This window comes from Cupressus sempervirens, chromosome 6 (assembly GCF_028749045.1).
Source record: "Cupressus sempervirens isolate cs-2001-9-10 chromosome 6, ASM2874904v1, whole genome shotgun sequence".
In the NCBI taxonomy this organism is placed as follows: domain Eukaryota; kingdom Viridiplantae; phylum Streptophyta; class Pinopsida; order Cupressales; family Cupressaceae; genus Cupressus; species Cupressus sempervirens.
The window spans coordinates 149,454,431-149,480,924 of NC_143123.1; the positions used below are offsets into that span (position 1 = coordinate 149,454,431).

General features: G+C 33.9%; 1 protein-coding gene across 1 annotated transcript in view; it reads right to left on the reverse strand.

Annotated features, from left to right (window-relative positions):
- Nucleotides 1-26,494, reverse strand: part of LOC149551674 (vacuolar-sorting receptor 1-like) — a 69,574-nt gene that overhangs the window by 5,288 nt on the left and 37,792 nt on the right. The window contains exons 3-6 of the mRNA XM_089789726.1: nucleotides 776-1,462; nucleotides 447-535; nucleotides 229-298; nucleotides 65-148 (exon numbers count right to left, since the gene is read on the reverse strand). Coding sequence (XP_089645852.1) covers nucleotides 65-148; nucleotides 229-298; nucleotides 447-535; nucleotides 776-1,462 — 930 coding nt within the window. The remainder of the gene's footprint in view (nucleotides 1-64; nucleotides 149-228; nucleotides 299-446; nucleotides 536-775; nucleotides 1,463-26,494) is intronic.

The following is a 26,494-nucleotide window of genomic DNA, read 5'->3' on the forward strand; positions in this document are numbered from 1 at the left end:
AGACATTTGAAAATGCAGAATCTCTAAAGCCTTTCTCTACCCAGCTAATTAAACTGAATCTCACCATCATTAAAGCAGATTCCGGGTTTAATGGTTTCCTCAAAACCAGAACAAATTGCTTTCTTGACATTTCCTCTGTTAAGTATTCCTGCAGTGAGAACATGTAAGCATCTCACAGATGTGTGTATCCAAGAACAGAAATAGAATACTTAAAATAATAATTTCAACCTCTATATTGCTTGTCATTGATAAAAAGGCTGGGTATTATTGTGACAGCACCACGAGATCCCCATCCGATCTAAGAAATCCATAAACCAAGGGGAGAAACAAAAAGAGAAATTACGAAAAAAAATTGATTGCCAGTTTTGACAAATATTTCACAAATAATTGTACTCTTACAACTGAATAGAACTTTTCACAACAAATAGATTAACTTGTAAACTAACCTGTGTATCTCGTTGAGCTTCCAGAACAAAGTTTTCTACATCTGCATTTGGATCTCCCATGCATTTTTCAATTTTCTCGCCATCCAAACCTGCCATCCAAATCAGTTGTGTACTTGAAATCGATTGTGTAAAGATTTCTCATTACACTATATGATATATCATTAGAATGAAAGAGAGAAACAGAATGAATATTGCATCAGGTATCTTGAATGTGTGTCTCTTTCATACTATGATGAATCAAAAAGTATATCCAAAACATTGATATAAAAATCTTTATACAAAGATGCTTTTGAAAAATCTCAAATTGAAGGAAAACAGAAAATGGGTACCTAGAGATTTGATGATACTATCTGCCAAGTCTCTGATATATCTTTCCCCCGCCATATGACACCTAGTATTGAAATCAGTGGCATAGTCCCACCAAACCCATGGTCTGTTATCTTCTTTTGCAACATGAAAGACACACAATTGTCTCAGATTTTCAATCACCACATCTTTCCCGGAAAACCCCCAACCAAATCGCCCTTCAAAATCAAGTGCACAGTATCTTCCATGATTAATACATTGAGCTTTGCATTGCTTGCTCAAAGTAAAAGCCTCAGGGCACTGCCAAGTGATATAGTGTGGGGTAAATTGTGTGTACCCATTTTTCTCAAGAATTTGAGCAACTCCTTTGAAATTCTTCACAAACTTCATCTGCATTTCAGACGTCAATCCCCAGTCATGATTGTCATTTATCCATAAATCATATTTCACACGTTCAACTATCTGTGGAACAAAATCTCTCCAGCCCAAATTAATATTGACCATGTCCCCCTTACTAATAGCATCTTTCAGTTTGTCACCTAAATTCTTCTCGATGAATGCAGAGGGAATACTGATATTCTGTTCATAAATTGAACTACCTTTATCAGGCGAATCCATAGTTATCAAAGGTTCTTCCTTGTAATCAACCACAAGGACAGCCGCTGCCCCAACTTTCTGAGCATTCCAGACTTTCAAAGAAATAAAGCAATCTGCAATGGAAGGGCATAAGTCTCAATTCAGATAAAATAAATAGAATATTCAGCCTTGTCCATCAACAGACAAAAGATGTAGCAGTTTACTATTTAAAATCAAAACAATGAGAATAAAATGCAGTGTCACATGATCAAGCATGTCAAAAGCATTGAAGATAGGGCTAAAAATACTTGCATGCATCCAACAAATCGACATTTAATGTGCCACGATAATGCACCTTTAATGTACTTAGACTATGAACACTGCATAATGGTGCATATAAGTTGCCGAAACAGTATTTATAAAAATATATATATAAATTTATCACATCATAAAAATTAGATGTTAGTTTTTGTCCATTCCTGAATCTTTAGTAGACAAATTAATGAAAAACAAGAGAAAAAAACTAAAAGTACCAGGTCTGCTCATATGATAGATATGATTAATAATTACATCAACAGCAAAAGGTAGGAAAATTATGTTATATTTTATCTGATTTAATAATATCTATGAATATTTTATAATAATAAAAAAGTGGTGAAATGTGTTAAATTTAATACTTGTTTTTAATAGTCATTAATAAATGAAAATAATATATAATATTTGATAATGAACATAAATTTTATTTAAAATAGACATTTACTATATATGTATATTAATATATTTGTTATATCATTTATTTTATAAGTTATATTATTTATATTACAATAATTTTATTTAATAAATATGTTTATGTTTAAAATTTTATTTTTATCAAATGTAAAATTCTATTTATGTTTCCTAATTTATAATCATTTAAAATTTGTAGATCATCATTTAAACTATGATCATAGATTTTTTATTTTATTAACAAATAAAAATATTTTTTTTTAAAGAGGGGTAAACGCTTTGACCTGGAGCTATGAACCAGTGAGGCCACAAATGGGGGACCTCATCCCAATGAGATTTGAACCTTGATGGCAAGGATAACAACACAACAAATTAACCATCACAAGATGTCACTATTGGCAAAGGGTTTGTGGTAAACCTAGTGTGACTCGAACCGGAGTTGATGCGTAGCACCGGGATCATTAGCCTAACACTACGCCTCACGACTCGCCTTCACACCAACTCTACTCACTCACCCTTAACAAATAAAAATATATCTTAAATTAACAAATTCAAATATTTCCTTTGTTGTCTCATAATTATTCGAGTAGCTTATCTTAAATTAAAAAATTCAAATATTTCCTTTGTTGTCTCATAATTATTCGAGTAGCTTCTTATGAAAATAAAATAGAAAGAATACTTGTCATAGAATGAAAGTCATATAACTTATTAAGACCAATCAATTAACTATCCATCCCTTCTCCCTTCTAAAACAAGCCACGACTCAATTTTGTATTAATTAATAACTCTAATCTCAAAATTCTCGGGTTATCATTACATCTATTTCATAATGGTCATCCTTAAAAATATGATGAGTATGATGGTCATGGTCAACATAGAGGAAATGGGCACAAATTCCCAACACCACTCAATTTTTGCATACATATTCAAAATATCTTTATAGGGAAAGTAAAGGACCTTAAATTTATCTATATTCAATTTACCTTGGTAACATAGGTACCACAATACATTGGAAAATAATATTCCCATACAACACAATAACTAGACATGTTCTTGCACACACAACCATTGCACAAGTAGTACATTAAAAATACAACAATCGTACCTTATCACTTGAAGTGTTCGTATTGTTACTTATACAACTAATAGCAATAATCATCGGCATAACACAGTATTGTTCACACAAAATCTTGACCAAGTGTATCAACATTGACATAATAGTTTCAACAAGGTAATGCTTATAATAAAGGACTACTATATTGGGATGTGCCAAACATCAATCGCAAACTACTACGCTAACTAAATATTATTACATAATCACAAATTAGCTAATATAATATTCTTTTTAAAACCCATCATATCATTGTGATATTAGGTAGTATAAGTCAATGTACAAACCTAACTTCCAAAAAGAGCATTTCCATGATAATAATTTCACTTTGACCACCAACCATAATTATAAAATTAAATGCATGTAGATAAATATTGATTTTTTTCTTTTAAGGTAAGTGAGGCTTTTACAAGACCTAAAGCCTACTAAAAGAAAAAGAAAAAGTTTACCCAGGAGGTAACCATAGTTAGGATTGGACAACATTTGAAACAAACTTAGGCACCTTCACATATTTCTTCATCTTTCTCCTAAAGTCCAACTAGGAATATTGTCTTTGAAATCCAAAGACTTAGGTGAAGGGGAAGAGGAAACCCCTTCAAAATCCCTAACAAAGGATACATCATAAATAGAAGATGACAAGATAGTAGAAATATTATATGAACGTAACAATATCTTTAAGAATAATAACATTATCAGAAGTAATAGATTTAGCCTAACTTGATAAAATATCAGAGAAATATCGAAAGAATCATAATATTACAAACATGGTCATTAGAAACAATAACTTTATTGGTTTTAATAAATTTAGTCCAACAATCAACAACTAGAGAAATAAAAAAATTATTCTTAATGCCAACACGATCTAAAGTGGAAAAGTGAGATTAAAATGGAGTCAGAGTAAGAGTGGAGGGCTCAAAAACCTCTAAATCACTTGATGTAGGCACCACACAAATTTTCATCTTTTGTGCTAGAGATAATTTCATTTTTAGAGTTTACATGGAAGTTATTGTGGTTGGAGGAGGCGATTATTTCTTCAAGAAGAAAGGGTACATTTTTGCCTAATGTTACCAGGCTTGGAGACTTTATTGTAGGCTAAAGGACTTTGGAACATGTACAAAAGTATTTGAAATCTTATCATATGCACAATGCAAAGGCCAAGAATTTTGACCTAGCGAGCCATATCAAATCTTAGGTGAAGGAGTACACTCACTCTTTGATTTGGAAGAAGATATAATAAGAAACCATGAAAACCTTACTCATATTATGTAGAGGTTCAGCAAAGTAAAAACTCTTGGAGAATTTGACAAGGATAGAATTCAGAGGGGCTTGTCAAGATTTCATGATGATGAGAAAGAGGAATTCCTCATATGATAATTGTATATTAGAGACTTTGATATGTTGGAAGTGAAATTTATTGCAATTGATGAAGTTATATCTAAGCTCCCTCCCAGGAGATTAAGATTATCACTAATAATTATAATTTAAAATCACCTCCCACAAAGGTCCCTAAGATTGAAATGAAACCCTCTTCTTGTCCCATATGATGTGTCTAAAGGGATAGGAGGTACTAAAGAAACTTTTTCCATAATGAGAGACATGTAAGAAAGATGAGGAGGTAAATTCTTCTTCCCTTGCTTCCATATTCCAAGAGGAGGTTCATGGTTATTAGGCCAAAATAAAGGATGATATTGAAGAGAACCTGATGGGTTTAGGGGATGAGAGAGAGGCCATGGCCACCAAGGTTTATTGAATATGGTAACTTCATACACTCCTAGGAGTTTAAGGATTTATGGATACAAATGAAGATGAAGAATTTTGAGGAATAAAAACAAATTAGGTGTGTGGGAGTGGAGGAGTCTAAACATGAAGAACTAATAAATTAGATGTTTGAGTTCAACCTTGACAACATTGATTGTACTATCGAGGAAGCAAGGGATATGTTGAGAAAGAATGACATACTCTCGGTCCCTACTCTAACTCTCAAAGAGACTTTCCCTTTGGACCAGGTGAGCAAACAAGATGATACTACCTTTTTTGCTAAGTTCCAAAGTGAGGAGAAGATTGTTACTTTAGGGTATAACCCTGAAACTCAAACCTTGGCTGTGTGTGTGTGAGCTTTAAAAGAGCTCACAAACAAAAAATGTCAATTTTTTCTAGAGATGTTGAAGGAACTTCTATTGTTTAGAAAGTGGGAGACACAGACCTACTTATTTCTACTAATCATTAATGTTTCAATCCACATTTAATATAGATTAGGTAAAGAGGTTAAAGGATGAATTGAAAAGCTCTATTAATAGACAAGTGGAGCTAAACAAGGTGATAAATGAGTTTTATATCAAGTTTTCTGATAAGGAAAAAGAGATACAAAAATAGAAGAAAACAAGATTTGAGCAAGCCCTTGTTGTTTATCAAACTATAAAAAAAACCATCTATTGACAAGAAAAAAAAGATTCTAAAGGATGTAGAGAGTAATCTCAATGCAAATTTTAAATAGGAATTCTATACACAATTGTTCTCTACCTTGGAGAAAATTTTATCATTTAGATTAAAAGTTGTAATATGGAAATGTGAAGATGTATACCAAGGGTATTGTCTATTAGGTGAAATGTTGAGTAGGTTTAAGATATACAAATTTGTGTCACAGAACATGGCAAAGAGATGGAATCCATCCTCATTTGAGATCACTTCAATATGTTACATTATGCAAAGAGATCTATGTGCTCATGCAATAATCAAAGAAACAAATAAGATCATGGATTCATTATTTGATGAGTTAGAGTGCATTGTACGAGAAGAAGCAAGGCCAGAAGAGAGGTTGTCAACCTTTGATACAATCAAGCATTGGACAATTCCAAATTACATGGATCTTGAGGGCTAAATGAAAAGTTATGAAGAATGGAGGATAGAATATCAGAACATGACTCCACAAATCATGAGCCATTTAAATTAGGATGGGGTCTTTTTTGTTGATGAATTCAATGTCTTTTTGGATCAAGTAATCACATTAGAAAGCATATTCTCTAAATTTATAGTTGAAGCATAGACTATTGAAGGTAATAGGTGGAGGGAGCATCTTCTCATTATACATTATATATTGTAGTATCAATGGCCTCCTTTTGTGAAAATTTTGGATTGGGTAAAGGAGTATCTAGAATCTACAATTGGTAGCACTAAAGGAGAATATTGAATATTCTATGTTACTGTCTCTTGGAGCTATGTGTTTTGTTTTCTTGTTAGGTTTTGTTTGTATTCAAATTGTTTCTTCTTTTGGTTAGCTAAGATTAAGTGAATACAAAAACTCATAAATGTAAATAGCTAGAAGCTTGTCGCTTCCCTTTTGGAGGGAAATCATAATCATGTGCTATTAATTAGTGATAACCAAAAGAGATAGGACTCTATGACGTACTTGCCTATTTTAACATTAACAAAAGCTATCTAGTTTTCTATCCAATTTAAAATTTAATCTTCTTTCCTAAATTCATTTCTCTGTTATAATCAATTCACGAATTGGTTGTTATCTTTAAGACTTGTGTGTTTATTTGAAGTTCTATAATGTGATGCAGGAGCATCCTGGGTTGCCTTGTTATCCTACTCAATTTTGCTCATTTTGCAAGTTGGTGCCGAGTTACTGTAGCACTCTTCATGTGCCAAGTTACTGTAGCAAGTTTAGTTGGTGCCAAGTTACTATAGCACTCTTCATGTGTCGAGTTACTATAGCATTCTTCATGTGACGAGTTACTATAGCACTCTTCATGTTCTGAGTTACTATAGCATTCCTTCATGTGTTGAGTTACTGTAGCACTCTTCATGTGCTGAGTTACTATAGGACTCTTCATGTGCCAAGTTACTGTAGCATTCCTTCATGTGCCAAGTTACTATAGCACTCTTCATGTGCTGAGTTATTGTAGCATTCCTTCATGTGCCGAGTAACTATAGCATTCCTTCATGTGTCGAGTTATCTAGTGTATGCCAAGTGCCAGTAATTGGGCATGATTTCTGCAGGCTGACTTGCGAGATTTATTTCATTTGTGACATTTATCTTAAGATCTTTTCTTGGGATGATTCCAGACCATTGTTGGGTCAGCCTTCCTCTAATGTAATGTTCTAGAATGATCTGTAAGTTGTTTTGGAAAGTATAAATAGAGTTTCGAGGCTTAGAGTTAGGAAATTTTTTGGGGAAAGTTTTTAGGGAAGAAGGTTAGAGAGCAGAACTGAAGGTGCGAATTTTCTGTTGATCTTTGTATATGAATGTATTGTAATTGGTCGTAACCCAAAAGGCCTTACAGTTGGGCATGTATGAAGATATTTTGATGAATCAATAAAAGTATTTCATTCTTCTTCCTCCTTTGGTTGTTGTGCCTTGTGTTGCTTCCATTGTGTTAAATCTTGCAAGGTGGTTTGGATAGCTGGGTGAGCCTTTGGCCCTAGTTATTCATCCTTTTTGCTTGCATCAGTTGGTATCAGAACTTGAGGTTTATCCTTGTGAAGATTGGATCATGTAGAACCCTAATTCAGATTTGGTTGTAGGGTTGCAAATCTATGGATTTGACCTATAACTTGTAGAGGGTTACAATCTTGCAGGAACCTGATTTGTAAAGATGGTTCATGGTAGAAAAAATGTTGATGGTGCTATATTGGATCAGTTGAGACAAATTGCAGCCAGATTAGATGCTATGGAGACAACCCATAGGAGAGGAGCACATCTTGATGATGTAAGTAATGATGAAGCAGTAGCACCAAACCATAATCCTAAACCTAAAGAAGATCAAGATGAGGAAAGATTGTTGCAAGTGTTGTCTAGGGCAAATTCAAAGCCTGTTGTAGAAGTTGTTCCTTATGATGGAAAATTGGATACCAATGCTATGTTATATTGGATCTCTGATATGGAGAAGTTCTTTGAGTGTGAAAACACTCCTAATAATAGAAAGGTGAAGATTGTAGTCACTAGGTTGAAAGGTCATGCATCACTATGGTGGGAGCACTTGCAAACTGATAGACAAAGGAGAGGAAAGGAGAAGATCATAACTTGGCCAAAGATGGTGAACAAGGTAAAGAAAAAATTCCTCCCTACTGATTACCAAGTTAGCTTGTTGAGAAAGATGCAAAATTTGAAACAAAAGGACATGACTGTGAAAGAGTATACTGAGGAATTCTATAGATTGGACATCAGATCTAGACATGTGAATGATGATGTTGGGAAAAATGTAAGGTAAATTAATGCATTGAGATCTGGAATACAAGATGAAATAAGTTTTTTGAAGCTAGAAAGTGTAGAAAAACCATATCAGTATGCCTTGAAGGCTGAGGAGATCTTGACAAAGAGGTAGAGGTGGCAAATTCCAGAGAGGCAGAGGTAGATCTTATGGAGAAAGTGGCAGATCTGACAATTTTTTGTAGTATAAAGGAAAATCTGAATGGAAGAATGAAGACAAAAGCAAGACCAAATGCAAAAGTGGTAATTCTTACTGAGGAGGCACTAATTCTTACCGAGGAAGAGGTAATTCTTATTCTAGAGGTGGATTTCATGGTAATTATTTTAGATGTGGAAAAGAAGGGCATAGATCTTTTGAATGTAGATCCTCTAAAAGTGGATAGAATAACAGAAATGTTGTAATTCAAGAAGATGATGAGGGTTCACCAAGTGGACTTGAGGCTAGATAAAATTTGATGCTAAGGAGAACCTTATGTAATAAGGGAAGTGATAAGGAACCTATTTTAAGGAGAAGTCTTTTCAAGACAAAATGTAAGATGGCTAAAAAATGTTGCAAGGTGATTATTGGCAGTGGAAGTTCTACAAATTTGGCATTAAAAGAGTTGGTTACCAAGTTGTAGTTGCAGAGGCTGAAACATCCCAAAACTTATCATGGTTCATGGATCAAAGATGAGCATAAGATATTGGTAAGTGAACAATGCCTTATGAATTTTAAAATTGGACATTACTTTGATGAAGTTTTGTGTGGTATTATGCCCATGGACTGTTGTCATATTTTGTTGGGTAGACCTTGGCAATATGATAGATATGGTGTACATGATGGAAGATTGAATCAATATACTCTTTAGGTAAATAGAAAAAAACAAACGTTGCTGCCTTTTATTGAAAGTCCAAATTAGGTTAATTGTATTGCTGTAAAAATTTGTATGGTTAATGGGAAACAATTTGAAAAGGAAATAAAAAGGAATGAAGTCTATTTTGCCATAGTTCCTAGAGGACCGAGTGTTGGTAGTAATGGTCGAGTAGTAGAAGCTAGTAATGACTGAATGATAGATGGTAGTATTGATCGGGTGTCAGAAGAAATTGCAAAGTTGTTGAATGAGTATAAAGACATTATTGCTGATAATATTCCAAATGGTTTACCTCTTGTAAGAAGTATAAGTCATTGTATGGATCTGATTCTTGGAGCTAGTTTACCAAACAAAGCACCATATAGATTGACACCTGCAGAGAATGAAGAACTTAATAGACAAGTGCATGAGTTGTTGCAAAAAGGTTTGATTAGAGAAAGTTTGAGTCCATGTGCCATACTTGTTGTATTAGCACCTAAAAATAATGGAGAATGGAGAATGTGTATTGATTCCAGAGCTATTAACAAAATCACAATGAAATATAGGTTTCCTATGCCGAGGATGGATGACATAATGGATTGTTTGAGTGGAGCAAAGTATTTTACCAAGATTGATTTGAAGAGTGGCTATCATCAAATCAAAATCAAAGAAGGTGATGAATGGAAGAATGCTTTCAAGACAAAATATGGTTTGTATGAATGGTTGGTTATTCCTTTTGGTTTGACTAATGCACCTAGTACTTTCATGAGGTTGATGAATGAAGTTCTAAAAAGATTTTTGGGTAAGTTTGTGATTGTTTATTTGGATTATATTTTGATATTCAGAAAGACTAAGGAAGAAATCTTGAGCATATTAGACAAGTATTGCAAAGGTTGAAAGAGGAAAAATTGATGATTAATCTGAAAAAGTGTTCTTTTATGCAAAAGGAGATTGTGTATTTGGGATTTGTGATTTCAACTGATGGATTAAAGATGGATCCTAAGAAGGTTAAAAAAATTTTGGAATGGCCTACACCTAAGAATGTGAGTAAGATAAGATCATTTCATGGTTTGGCTAGTTTTTATAGAAAGTTTATAAGGAATTTCAGGGCTATTTGTAATGCTATGACTGAGACAATGAGGGGAGATAAAAAGGAATTCAAGTGGACACATGGAGCTGATAAGAGTTTTGAGACTTTGAAACAAAAGGTTGCTAAATTACCTATATTGCCTTTGCCTAATTTCAACAAAGTATTTCAAGTTGAATGTGATGCAAGTGGTAATGCAATAGGAGTTGTATTAAGTCAAGAAGGTAAGCCTGTTGCTTTCTTTAGTGAAAAGTTGAATGATGCTAAAAGGAAATAGTCTGTGTATGATCAAGAGTTTTATGCTATTGTTCAAGCATTAAAGAAGTGGAGATATTATTTGATGCCTAAGGAGTTTGTGTTGTATACTGATCATAAAGCTTTACAATACTTGGGAAGTCAACAGAAATTGAATCAGAGATATATGAAGTGGGTTGAGTACTTGCAAAGTTTTACATTTATCATTAAGCATAAGAGTGGAGTCACTAACAAAGTTGTTGATGCATTAAGTAGAAGACACTCTTTGTTGATTGAAACGAAGGTTGAAGTTCTTGGTTTTGATGAGATGAAAGAGTTATATGATGTTGATCCTAATTTTTTTGAGGCATGGAGAGAGTGCAGAGCACCAAATCTGATAGACCACATAAGTAAGTATGATAAGTATTTCATTCAAGAAGGTATATTGTTCAAAGGTGTTCAGTTGTGTATTCCTAAAAGTCCTATGAGGTTGAATCTTATTAAAGAAAAGCATAGTGGTGGATTAGCTAGACATTTTGGAATTGATAAGACATTGAATTTGCTAAAAGAGAAGTATTATTGGCCACAAATGTATTAGGATGTTCAAAAATTTGTAAAGAGTTGTGGAGTTTGTCAAGTTGCAAAGGGAGTGAGTCGAAATAATTGTTTGTATACACCTATTACTATTCCTAAGAAACCTTGGATTGACATCAATATGGATTTTGTTCTTGGACTGCCTAAGATAGTGAAAGGATATGATTCTATATTTGTTGTAGTGGACAAATTTTCTAAGATGGCTCATTTCATACCATGTAAGAAGACATCAGATGTTGAGCATGTTGCTAAACTTTTTTTTAAGGAGATTGTGAGATTGCATGGATTACCAAGAAGTATTATTTCTGACAGAGACAGTAAGTTTATTGGCTACTTTTGGAAGACTTTATAGAAGAAGATGGGTACTGAATTGAAGTTTCGTTCTACATTCCATCCACAAATAGATGGACAGACAGAGGTTGTGAGTAGAAGCTTGGAAAATTTGTTAAGATGTTTAGTTGGGAATAAGCCAAGTAATTGGGAGATGGTATTGGCACAAGCTAAATTTGCATATAATAATTCTATGAATAGGAGTATAGGGAAGACACCTTTTGAGATTGTTACTAGAATGCATCCTAGAGGTATATCAGATTTGAGAGATGTTACTAGTGAAGAAAAGAGAAGCACTATAGGAGAAAAATTTACTGATTTTATGGAGTCTTTGCATAAGTGAAGTTGAGGTTGGAACAAAGTAATTAGAAGTATAAGGAGAATGTTGATCAGTCTAGAAGACACCATGATTTTTAAGTTGGTGATGGCGTGATGGTTCATCTAAAGAAAAGAAGATTCCTAGTTGGAACATATAGTAAGCTGAAGATGAATAAATTTGGACCTTGTAAGATCTTGAAGAAGTTTGACAGTGGTAATGCTTATGAAGTTGAGTTACCTAATGACATGGATATATCTTCTATATTCAATATTGTTGATTTGTATAAATATCATGAGTTAAAGGATGAAGTTGTTGTATCAGATGATTATCCTAAGTAGCAGATTAAAGAAGTTGAACAGATATTGGATCAGAGAGTTGGCAAGAGCACAAAAGGAAAAGATTACTATGAATATTTGGTGAAGTGGAAGAACATACCTATTGAAGATGCTTCATGGATTTCTCAATTTGAGTTGGATTCAGCTCAAGTTGGGACATCTCAATGATTCAGGAGAATCATTTCTTTCAACCTTCGTTGTCTGATGCAGGAGTATCCTAGGTTGCCTTGTTATCTAGCTCAATTTTGTTCATTTTGCAAGTTAGTGCTGAGTTACTGTAGCACTCTTCATGTGCTGAGTTACTGTAGCACTCTTCATGTGTTGAGTTACTATAGCACTCTTCATGTGTTGAGTTACTGTAGCATTCCTTCATGTGCCTAGTTATTGTAGCACTCTTCCTGTGTCGAGTTACTATAACACTCTTCATGTGCCAAGCTACTATAGCATTCCTTCATGTGTCGAGTTACTATAGCACTCTTCATGTGCTAAGTTACTATAGCATTCCTTCATGTGTCAATTTACTATAGCATTCCTTCATGTGCCAAGTTATCTAGTGTATGCCAAGTGCTAGTAATTGGACGTGATTTTTGTTGGCCAACTTGCGAGATTTATTTTGTTCGCAACATTTATGTTAAGATATTTTCTTGGGATGAGTTTAGACCGTTGTTGGGTCGGCCTTCCTCTTATGTAATATTCTAGAATGATATGTAAGTTGTTTTGGCAAATATAAATAGAGTGTTTAGGCTTAGGCAATTTTTTGGGGAAAGTTTTTAAGGAAGAAGGTTAGAGAGCAGAACTGAAGGTGCGAATTTGCTGTTGATCTTTGTTTATGAATGTATTGTAATTGGTCATAACCTAGAAGGCCTTATAGCTGGGCATGTATGAAGATATTTTGATGAATCAATAAAAGTATTTCATTCTTCTTCCTCCTTTGGTTGTTGTTCCTTGTGTTGCTTATGTTGTGTTAACTCTTGCAGGGTGGTTTGAATAGTTGAGTGAGCCTTTGGCCCTAGTTATTCATCCTTTTTGCCTACGTCATAATGTTTGTTTGACCAAATAAGGGATAAAATTAAATTGTTCTTCTTTTATCTTTTATATAATTGGATCCTTATCAAGGATTAAATTTGGTTAGTCAAATTTATGATATAGATTTAGTTTATCCACATTAATAGGATTATATAATTGATAATGCTATTAGAATTCTTTAGAATAACTGAGAGTGGGGGGGGGTGTGAATCAATTATCCAAGGTCCAAATGCCCTAATAATACTTTTTCTCAAATTATAGTGAATCCATAAACTTTTCATCCATTCAAGCTTAAATCAATCATCTTAGCAAATTATAGTAAATCAATATGCAGGGATAAAACATGCAAGATCAACACATGACACAATGATTTACGTGGAAACCCAATTTGGGAAAAATTACTAGTAACATGCTACTTGATTTTCACTCTTCTAAAGTGATGCCCTATTAAAAGCCTGCCCTTTTAAAGGCTTACAACACATTGTTAAATGTGACCTTGTTAGAGGATTTCACCATATTGTTAGGAATGGGCCTGATCAAAGGACTTTAGAACATTCACTTGGAATTTCACCATGTTAAAGGATTTACAACATGGATCTTAAACCAACCTAAGTCCATAGGATTTAAACTAATTGTTACAATTGCTAGAAAGTAACAATAATGGCTTTTTGATCTTATACAACTTACAACATATCTTGCAAATTTCAGATCACACTTCAGCTCAATCTTTTGCTTGGCTTTAATCACTTTAGCTCTGATAGCTTGTCATCTCAAGCTTCATCTCCTTGAGTCTTCTTAATCATCATACCAATGCAATCATATCTGTGGTCATCTGTTGAAGCAGAGAAACTGTGCTTTATTACTCCTTAGCACCTCCTTCAACACTTTATACTTTCATGATTGACCTCTCCTCTCTCTTTGCTTCGTGACCTTGTTATTCCTTAAATAGAAATCTAGATTGCCTTTGCTGCTCGATTCTCCCTCTCCAGCTTTAGGGTTTCATATGGATTAGGTAGGATACAATGTATCTACCCCATATCTTGATTTTTTCTAAAAAATTTGTCTAGAGTCCAGTTGTATTCTCCAAAAAAATGTTCTACATGGTGTTCTGTGTCACCAGCTCATCACTCTTATCTTTTATTTAATTCACAAAATTCAAGATAACAACCTTGTCGGCTCAAATCTGACGAATCTTCGATCTTTTAAATAATGCAGCAACTCGGCACTATTGGTTTACGGATGCTCAGCATCTCTGTGTTACTCAGAACTTGTATTTTCTCGACACGTGTTTATGCTTGGCACTTGTATCTGCTCGGCACTTGTATCTGTTCGGCACTTGTATCTGCTCAGTACTTGTATCTGCTTGGCACTTGTATCTACTCGGCACTTGTAGCTGCTTGACATCTGAAGTTCTCTCGGTACTTACTGAAGTTGAACTTGCTCGGCTTCAAATAGGAATCTGTTTGGCACTTACTAGCTTGCTCGACTCTCTCTCTCTCTAATGAACTTAGTTAGGATTTACAAATAACTTAGCTAAAACCTTGCATCTTTGATATGTTTTAGTGTGCCCATTTTTTGTGTCTTAGAGTATGTCATCAATACACTTTTTCATCAATGGCTTAGCTGATCCTTGTACTTCATTACAACATCATAACTTCAACCTTTCTCTAGGTGTTCTAGTTACATCTTATTGATTGCCTCCTCCTTGTCAATCAACCATTTGATGGTGTTTGGATCACTAAAGCAATTGTCATTCTTGCAAGTAGCAAGTTTGACATCAATGACAAAATAATGATTGAGAACATTCTTTACCAGTTCCATTACTTCCATTACTTTTTATATATGATCATTTCCAACAATCTCCCTCATGATCTTTTCAATAATTTCCAACAATCTCCCTCTTTGGCATTGATGGAAAACCAAACTGATCAATTGATCAACTTAGTTACCACCAAGATTGTATGTGTTATCTTGACTGTTGCATCCTTACTACTGATCTCATATATCTCCCTCTTTCATATATATCTCCCTCTTGCTTTGTATTGATCAGTTTTCTACATATTTCTCCCTCTTTGGCATAAATGTCAAAGATGTAGCATCTTTAACATGCAAAGTATAAGCTTTGCATCTCATGTTTTCTCCCTCTGTCACCATGCTTGTGACTGATTTGGAGTTTCTGCTCCTGTTGTCATCCTCTGCATCATTCTTCTGATATTTCAATGATTTGTTCCTATTAATGCAGGGTAGCTTCCTTGTTGTTTTATACTGCTTGAGTTAGGGGCATTACCCCCAACTTTCCTCTAAGATATTCATAAGCATCCTTGGGCAATGGTTTGGTGAAGATATCTACAGTTTGTTCCTTTGTATGAATGTACTCCAACTTCACTTGTTTGTCTTCTACCAATTCTTTGACATAGTGATACTTGATTGCAATATGCTTGGTTTTTGCATGCATTACTAGATTTTTGGATATGTTTATAGCACTTGTATTATCACAATACAATATCACAAGTTTAGTTACTTCTTCTTTCATTCCTTTCAATAGATGTGTGAGCCACACAATGTTTGTGCAATTGACTACTGTTGCCACATATTTTGATTCTGCAGTGGACTAGGATGTGCATGTTTGTTTCTTGCTAGTCCAAGTAACTAGCCTTTTACCTAAAAATAATGCACCTCCACTTGTGTTTTTTCTATCATCAATGTTGCCTTCGCAATCTACATCTGTATATGCATTGAGTTCAAACTTCTCATTCTTTTTGTAATATAGACCAAAGTTATCAGTTCCTTTGAGATACCTCATTATTCTTTTTACTACTATGAGATGATTTTCTTTGGGATTAGCAGAGAATCTAGCCACTATTCCAACTGCTAATGCTATGTCTAGTCTACTATGTAAAACATATTGTAGTTTTCCAATCATGGATCTGTACATTGTTTGATTGACTTCAGCTGATACATCATTTTTAAATAGCTTATTTCCTATTGCCATTGGTGTGCTGATTGGTTTGGACTCCTCCAATCCAAACGTTTTAAGTATCTCTTTGATGTATTTTTATTGTGTCACAAATATACCATGTTTTAGTTGATGTACTTGCAATCTAATAAAGAATTTGATCTCTCCAAACATAGACATCTCAAAATCATGTTTCATTTTGTCAACAAAGCCTCTTCAAAGCACTTCCTTTCCTCCAAAAACTATGTCATCCACAAAGATCTCAGATACAATAATATCCTTACCTTCTTCTAATTTGATGTACATGTTGTTGTTATCATCAGTTCTTTCAAATCCTATTTTCACTAGATACTTGTGAAGTCTCTCATACCATGCTTCGGGTGCTTGTTTTAGACCATAGAGTGCTTTATGTAGTTTACAAACCATATCCCTATTGTTCTCATCAACAAATCCATCTGGTTGTTCAATATAGACTTCTTCCTCTAGTATACCATTTTAAAAAGAAGACTTTACATCCATCTAATAGACTTTAAAACCTTTATATGTAGCATATGCAAGTAAAGTTCTTACTCCTTCCATTCTAGCAACAGGAGAAAATGTTTCCCCATAGTCTAATCCTTCTTCTTGAGCATAACCCTTGCATACTAGTCTAGCTTTTTTTCTAGTAATCTCACCATTCTCATCTAGCTTGTTTCTGAATACCCACTTGGTGCTAATCACATTCTTGTCAACTGGTCTGGGAACCAAACTCTAGGTTTTGTTCTTCTTTATTTGATCAATCTCTTCTTCCATAGCTTTACACCAGTCATCATCTTGTAATGCACCATATACTATCTTAGGTTCAATTTTGCTGATCAGACATGATTCATGTCTTAGTCTGTTCCTTGTCATTGGTCTTGCATCTTTGTCACCAATTATTTGTTCAGCAGGGTGATGTCTTTTTACATATTTGGATAATCTTGGTTCTGTCCTTGTTTGCGTGTTTGATCTTTCAGATTCGGGGTCACTATGCACTTCATTGTCAGGTTGTTCTTCATCTATTTCATGTGTACTGACTTTAGAATCAGATTGTACATTTTCTTCATTCTGTAACTTAGCTTCTGAATGTAACTCGACATTCACTGGTTGTGACTCGGCTGAAACTAAAATTTGTTGTTTAGTTTCAATTTGATTGACAGCATCCTCGTCAATAGGAATTCTTTCATAAGAATACACAAAGGTCTTGTATTCGTTCATTCTCTTTGGTTCTTCAGCTTGGACTTATGTATGCTCATCAAAGTTTACATTTGCACTTTCCACAATTTTGTTAGTGTTAGTATTCAAACACTTGTATGCTTTACTTCTAGTGGAGTAACCAAAGAATATACCTTCATCACTTTTTGCATCAAATTTCCCATTTCTAGCATCTTTAAGGATAAAGCATTTGCAACCAAATACTTTAAAATGTTTTACATTAGTTGAGTGACCATACCATAATTCAAAAGGTGTTGCACTAGTACCTTTAATCTTGACTTGTACTCGGTTCAGTGTATGAACAGCTACACTTACAACTTCTCTCTAGTATTTTAGAGCAACAGTCTTGTCCATCATTAATGTTCTGGCACAATCAATCATAGATCTATTTCTTCTCTCAGCAATTCCATTATGTGGGGGAGTTCTAGGAGCTGACATTTGTCTTTTGATTCCTTTGTCATTACAAAATATCTTGAATTAATTTGATGTGAATTCACCACCTCTGTCTAATCTCAAGCATTTCAAATTTTTTCCTGTTTCTTTTTCAACTCTAGCCACATACCACTTAAACATTTGAAAAGCATCAGATTTTTGCTTTAAGAACATAACAGTCATCATCCTGGAATAGTCATTAACAAACAACATTATGTATTTATCTCCTTTGTAGCTTTGTACTTCCATTGGATCACATAAGTCAGTATGAACTAACTCAAGTACTTCTTTAGATGTATAGTTTTTTCTTTTGAAACTTGACTTTGTCATCTTTCCTAGTTGACATTGTTTGCACATGACATTGTCAAGTTTTTTCAATTTAGGTAAACCTCTAACTTTCTTCATTTTACTGATATTGACCAGATTGTCAAAGTTGACATGACATAGCCTTCTATGCCATAACCACTCATCATCAAATTTTGCAACAAAACAAGAAACATAATCCATATCAAGGTAAAATAGATTACTTCTTGTTTGATCTCCTTTTCCTATCAATTTGCCATTAGTATCATAGATTTTTGCAGTTTTGTTTCCAAATTCTACTTTGCATCCTGCATTGCCTAACTGTGAGACACTCAGCAAATTGTAGTTTAATCCTTCAATGTAGTATGCATTATAACATGAAATTTGTTCTGTAAGCTTAATAGAGCCTTTTCCTTTTATTTGACATGGAGCATCATTACCAAATCTAACACTATTTCCATCATACTAAGTAAAGTTAACAAACTTACTTTTGTCTCCTGTCAAGTGATGTGAGCATCCACTGTCTATGATCCATTTATCATTTTTGTTCTTACATGTTACCATTGTTGTAGGTTCTTCTTCATCAGACTGATCCTTCATGGCTACATCAACAACTTCATCATCATTATCATCAGAATTCTCTTCAGCAATATAACACTTCTTTCCTTTGTCTTTGTAATCTTTCTTGTCATCTTCTCTTCTATATTTTTGTTTGTTGCCTTCCTTGTAATCCTTTTTCTATGTACACCTTACAGCATTATGTCCTACTTCATTGCAATTGAAACAAATGATAAGCATCTTAACTTTGAATTTTCCTTTGCCTCTATGAAATCTTCTAGCTAGCAATGCTTCCAATTGTTCCACATCTTCCTCATCAGTGCTATTGTCACTAGATACATATTTCATTTTTCTTCCTTTCTTTGATTTTACATGTTCAGCATCTTTCACTGATAGCTTGGCCTTGAAAGCAGATTCAACATTCTCAGGTCTGTAGTTATCAAAGTTAGATAACTCAAATGCAATCAGTCTACTCACTATTCCTTCAAAACTTAGATCGTTTCCTGGTACACATCTTAGTTCTTGTATTGCTGATACTCTAATAGCATAGATAGGGAGCAAGGTTCTTAAGAACTTACTATTAATAGTATCTTCATCCAATTGACCACTCAAACATCTTATTGCACTTACCAATTTCTTTATTCTTGCGCCATACTGAGCATCATTCTCACTTTCCTCTATTTTCATATCATCAAACTTTCCTCTGAGTCTTTCTCTTTTTTCTCTTTGGACATTTTGATCTCCTCCATAGATGTCTAATAGGGCTTTCCACATTTTGAATGCAGTGTCACATCCTTTGATATCATCAAATTCAGCATAGTTGAGTGCAGAAGCAATCTCCAGCATTGTCTGATTGTGTTCTTGTTTGTTTTTCAAATCTTCTGCAGTAAGAGTACCTGTTGGATCAACATGTTCAATAACAATTGAATTTTGGGCATAATCTCCTATGGATCCAAGATGTAGCTTCATCAAACTTTTTCATGCAACAAAGTTGTCTTTGTTGAGCTTGGGGACTTCTCTCTTAGTCATTCTGATATTTTCTGCTTCTAGTCCTTTTAAACTGAATCAATAGTTTGGCTTTGATACCAATTGTTAGAATTCTTTAGAATAATTGAGAGGGGGGGTGAATCAATTATCCAAGGTCCAAATGCCCTAATAATACTTTTTCTCAAATTATAGTGAATCCATAAACTTTTCATCCATTCAAGCTTAAATCAATCATCTTAGCAAATTACAGTAAATCAATATGCAGGGATAAAACATGCAAGATCAACACATGACACAATGATTTACGTGGAAACTCAATTTGGGAAAAAACACCAATAACACGCTACATGATTTTCACTCTTCTAAAGTGATGCCCTGTTAAAGGCTTACAACACACTGTTAAATGTGATCTTGTTAAAGGATTTCACCATACTATTAGGAATGGGCCTGATCAAAGAACTTTAGAACATTCACTTGGAATGTCACCCTGTTAAAGAATTTACAACATGGATATTAAACTAACCTAAATCCATAGGATTTAAACTAACTGTTACAATTGCTAGAAAGTGACAATAATGGCTTTTTGATCTGATAAAACTTACAACATATCTTGCAGATTTCAAATCACACTTCAGCTCAATCCTTTACTTGGCTTTAATCACTTTAGCTCTGACAGCTTGTCATCTCAAGCTTCATCTCCTTAAGTCTTCTTACTCATCATACCAATGCAATCATATCTATGGTCATCTGTTGAAGCAAAGTAATTGTGCTTTCTTATTCCTTAGCACCTCCTTCAGCACTTTATACTTTCATGCTTGACCTCTCCTCTCTCTTTGCTTCGTGACCTTGTTATTCCTTAAATAGAAATCCGAATTGCCTTTGCCGCTCGATTCTCCTTCTCCAACTTTAGGGTTTCATATGGATTAGGTAGGATACGATGTATCTACCCCATATCTTGCTCTTTTCTAGAAACTTCATCTAGAGTCCAGTTGTATTCTCCAAAAAAATGTTCTACATGGTGTTTTGTGTCACCGGCTCATCACTCTTATCTTCTATTTAATTCATAGAATTCAAGATAACAACCTTGTCGGCTCAGATCTGACGAATCTTTGATCTTTTAAATAATGCAGCAACTCGGCACTATTGGTTTACTGATGCTCGGCATCTCTGTGTTACTCAGCACTTGTATTTGCTCGGCACTTGTATCTGCTCGACACTTGTATCTGCTCGGCACTTGTATCTGCTCGGCACTTGTTTCTGCTTGGCACTTGTATTTGCTCAGCATTTGTATCTACTCGGTACTTGTTTCTACTCGGAACTTGTATCTGCTCGGCACTTGTATCTGCTCGGCACTTGTAGCTGCTCGGCATCTGAAGTTCACTCAGTACTTACTGAAGTTGAACTTGCTTGGCTTCAACTAGGAATCTGTTTGACACTTACTAGCTTGCCCAGCTCTCTCTCTCTAATGAACTTAGTTAGGCTTTACAAATGACTTAGCTAAAACCTTGCATCTTTGATATGTTTGAGTGTGCCCATTTTCTGTGTCTTAGAGTATGTCATCAATACACAGCTTTTTCATCAATAGCTTAGCTGATCCTTGTACTTCATTACAACATCATAACTTCAACCTTTCTCTAGGTGTTCTAGTTACATCTTATTGATTGCCTCCTCCTTGTCAATCAACCATTTGATAGTGTTTGGATCACTAAAGCAATTGTCATTCCTACAAGTAGAAAGTTTGACATCAATGACAAAACAATGATTGAGAACATTCTTTACCAGTTCCATTACTTCCATTACTTTTTATATATGATCATTTCCAACAATCTCCCTCGTGATCTTTTCAATCATTTCCAACAGATGCATTTTTTTCTCTTTTATGGTATTGTTTGTCAGAGAGGAACATAAGGAACTCAATGTATGTGACTCTTGGCCCGATTGGATAAGGGACTAGACTATTGATGTTAAAAGGAGTGAGGGGTATTTGAAAATGATCAACTCACCTTTTACTTCAATTGTTTTATTAGGGGGGTAAGGAGTTAAGTAGTTTCATAGAGTAATGGGAAGTTCTTTTTTTTTTAATTCTAGGACTTGCTACCATAGTGTTCAAATATTTTAGAGAGATTTAATCATATATGCTATAAAAATCTCAATTTCAAGATGTATTTAAAGAGTGGGTACACCCACGCAAGTCCTATAGAGCCCAAAGAGCATGGAATTGCAATCATATTGTGATTTATTATGTTGTTTATCCATGTCAAGTTGGAAAGTCTTGAAAATAAATTTTAGCGATCTTTATTCCTTTCCAATCTATTGATTTATGATCCAATAGATTGGCAACTCTACTGGGGATTAATTTTGATCATTTTTATCATCTTTGAGAGAGGTGGCAACTCTAAATTGTAGATTGCTTCATGAATGAGAGTAAAATCATATGTGAAAAGGTAAAAGAGAATTATATGCATATAAGGTACAAATTCTTAGATGTCCCTGATTATATGAATGGAAGGTCTCAATTTCATAAAATATCATTTCAATACACACAACTTCCTCCATCAAGAAGAAATAAAGGCCCTATCTAGATGGATCTATTCCTTCTTAATAGAGGTGAAGGGGTGTAGTTTTCATTATCAGAGTGAAGGGGAATTTTAAGAAGAATTCAATGGATAACCAAGAAGTTTAGGGTGTGGTTCCTTTTCCAAAGGTGTTCCCCCTCCCAGTTTGAGATGTGCATCCTCTTCAAGTTCCCATAGGTCTTAGCCTTCTCAAGGAAATTTTGTTGGAATAGAGAAAGAGTTTGATGATAAGGCCAATGACTTATTCTCATATTTAAAAAGGATTAAAGATAATATTATATAACTACCTAGATATTGCTAGCAGCTCATTGACTAGTTAGATAATTTGGCTTTTCAATATCAACATGGTCCTCACTAGTTGGATTTCACAAGGGGGGCCATGAATGCTAACAATTATAGGCCTTTTAACTTTACCATTAAATTTTATTCTATTTTTAGGGGAGGTAGGGAGGGGGGTTGTGATATTTTGGTTAATTGGAGATTAGATTTGCCTAAGTTAATGGGAACTATTTGTGAGATAGGAGAAATTCATTTTAAAGCCTTTCAATATGTTACAAAAAATAATGAAGTCCCACATGAGGATGCCTATTGTATAGTACTTAGCTGAAGATGCAAGGGAATGGTTCAAAGTGTTTCTTAATTCTTCAATTGACAGTTGGGGAGATGAAGAGGAAAATTTTGGAGCAATTTAGTGATCACAACAACCTATCATTTGTCCTTTATGAGGTACTAATGTGAAAAAGGGATTGAATGAATCAACGTGAATTCAAGTTCAACAAGAGATCCAACAAATTATTATATAAAATTCTCCCATACATGAACTCTACAAATGAATTTTGTTTAGTCTTTTACATTGATTTTTTCAATAGAAAAACTATCTATGAGTTTAGATAAAGAAGTCTTATAAGCTTGCAAGATACATTGAAGATTTCTCTGACAATTCAATGCAATAGTAAGCTTGTTAGAAAGATTGGTAAGAGGGATGACACCAAATTGCACAATCCTCGAGCTCACCAATAGGTTGAAGAAGAAGATGGGTTGGATAAAGCATTGAATATGTAGCAGGGTTTGTCATTAAAATTGGAAAAAGGTGATAGGCCTAGGATAAATATTGGGAAGGAGATTCTAGGAAAGCAAGAATTTATTCACAAAAAAATAACTAATTCTTTTTTTACTCATACATGTGGAGCACAAAATGATTATTGATTCTCTAGAATATGGACATGAAGTTTATATAGATGAACAAAGGTATAATATAAGTTTTAAGAATCATCGAATGATGAAGTGGCATATGAAAGAGGTTGACATTTGACTCATGAAGAAAAAAGGGCTCTTATTATAGTAGTAGTGGATCATGTCAGAAGAAACTATCACTTGATGAATAGGGTGGTTAGTAATGAACAAGAAATGCTTGTGCAAGTTTTAAAGTAAGGGAATTTTCCAAAAGGTGGAAATAGTGATATTTCTATCTCAAAACCTATAGATAATAAAGGTCAAGATGAAATCAATCTTACTAAAGTAGTTTAGATCCCAAATAAGAATGAAGTTATAAATTAATATTTAGTCACAAATGCACCTATGTCTAACTTTGACATCACTAATGCTCTTTTGCAAATGAAAGTATCAGCTTCATTGCTTGAAATGATGGGATCCCCATAGTATAAATAGAGTGCAATGACGTTAATTAGTAGTGTTCCTAGGGAATCAAAAGGGGTTGATTTCAATGTGAATGATAAGGTAATCCTAGAAGTCTATATTGGAACAATGTTGACCAAGCACCTACTTGAGTAGATTCATTTTACATGACCCTCCTAGAAAATTATAAATTGGTAAGAAATTGAATGATTGACTTTGGAGAAGATATAAATAGTATGCCACAAGAAGTTATGAATGAGTTGAATTTGGATGTTGATACTAAATAGAGCCAATGCTATGCCATGGATAATAGATCAATTCATATAGTTGGAGTAATAAAAGATGTAGAATTCAAGATTGTTGAATATCCAAAGGCAACATATAGAAATCACATAATTATCATTGATGTTCTTCCAAACTATGGTATTCTTTTGTCTAGACAATGGACTTGATTTTTCTTATGTCACTATCACTGTGAATGGGAAGAAAGTTAGGATAATTAGGAAACCTAGTTCTTCATACATCATTGGATGTATTGATCCAAAAATTCTGACATGATTCTATCATTTTTATATGGATAACTTCACTATCCAAGTCTCTCAACTTGAAGTCTTTAAAATGGATCCAATCAAGGTCCAAGATGAGAAGACTTTGGAAAATTTGGAAAAAATAAAATTGATGGAGTTTGCAACAAGGAAGGAAATGGAGTAGGGTTTGTGCTAATATCTCCCACAAGTAAAACATATAAATATTCCTTGTTGTTATCTTTTCATTGTACAAAATAAGTGGCAAAGTATAAGGCATTGTTGTTAGGAATAAACATTAATAGAAAGTGTGAGAAAAAGGTTCTCAATGTATTTAGGGATTAAGATTTGATCATATCTCAAATAAAATCAAGGTATACTACTAGAAATACAAGATTGAAATAATGTAGAAATGAAGTTTGGGATATAGTTGAATATTTTGATTCTTTTTCCATTGATTGGGTAGACATGTCATGGAAAATTATGGTGGATTTTCTTGCAAATTTTGCACTCAAAGTTGATGACGCTACCCTTGAAGGAATAGATGAAATTGGAGTGAAAACCAGGCCCTCGATCCCTAATAATATTTGTAGTTGGTAGGTTTTTGAAGATGATTGGGATATGTTGAGGTTCCTCTAGTGTGAAGATCGGTACCAAAATCAAGAGATAGACTTCAATGCCTATGTAGACACTAAGTACGGGAAACAAACTAAGTTTGGATAAGATATTACACAATTGAAGACTAATAAAGTTTCAAGAGGTTTGGTTTCTCTTGAAATAAAATTTGATAAGGATGATAAGGTGAATAAGAAACCTACCCTTGATAATGAGAGTGAATTTGAAAAGTTTGATCTTGGTTTTGATGATTCCCCAAGAGAAGTATTCATTGGAAAAAATTTGACACCAAAAATAAGATCAGATTTGATAGAACTTTTAAGAAAGCATAGACATGAATTTTCATGGTCTTATGATGAATAGAAAGCATATAGTGAGGATATTTTCAAACATGAAATTCCTCTCAAGCCAAGTTCCAAGCCTTTCCACCAAAGACAACACCCTATTAACCCAACATTATCTCCCAAGATGAGAGAAGAATTGATGAAACTCAGTGTTGGTGGGATTATTAAGACAATCACACATTCCACCTAGGTATCAAATTTGGTACCATCTAGAAAGAAGAATGGTGATATTAGACTATGTATTGGTTTTAGGGACCTTAATATGTCATCACTTAAAGACAATTATGCATTTCCTAATATGGAAGCCTTGTTGCATAGGGTGACAAAAAGTGAGTTTCTTTCAATGATGGATGGCTTTTGGGGTATAATTAGGTAAAAGTGAAGAAGAGTGAGACATTCAAAATATCATTCATTACTCCTTGGGGTACATATGCCTATGTAAGAATATTCTTTGGATTGACAAATGTAGGGGCTACTTTCCAAAGAGAAAGATTTGATAAATGTAATCATGGTTTTTTACCAAGATGACCTCTTTGCATATTCAAATAAACAAGAGGATCATTGTAATCACTTGGGACAAATTTTTATATGGGCCTTATAATATGGCATATCTCTCAATCCAAAGAAATATCACTTTGTGGTTACCTAAGGTAAAAGCTATTGATAAAATCCTTATTCCTAAAATAGTGAAATGAATTCAATCATTGTTTAGGCATATCAATTTGATTAGAAAGTTTATATCCAATTTTGTGGAGATAGTTAAGCCAATTTCAAAAATAGAGAAAAAGGAAAATTGATAGGGTAATTAAAGAGGCACCAATTTTAAAATCTCCCAATTTTACTAAACCTTTCCAAATATTCTTCTTTGCTTCATTTCATACTTGCATTGTAGCAGTAAAGTTACAAAAGAATGATGAATGTCATGAAAAGCACATTTCATTTTCTAGTAAAATATTACAAGATGCAAAATTTATATATGATATTATATAAAAGAAGGATTATGCATTGGTGAAAGCTATGAAATATTTTAGACCTTACATGGTAGAGGCTGAAGTGATTTCCTATGTTCCAAGTGTTGTTTTTAAGGAGATTTTAAAAAATATCAAGTAAATGGAAATAGATGCATGTGGATAAATCATGTGGAAGAATTCAATATTAGTATTTGGATCACTAAAGTGGTGAGGGTTCATGGATTAGAA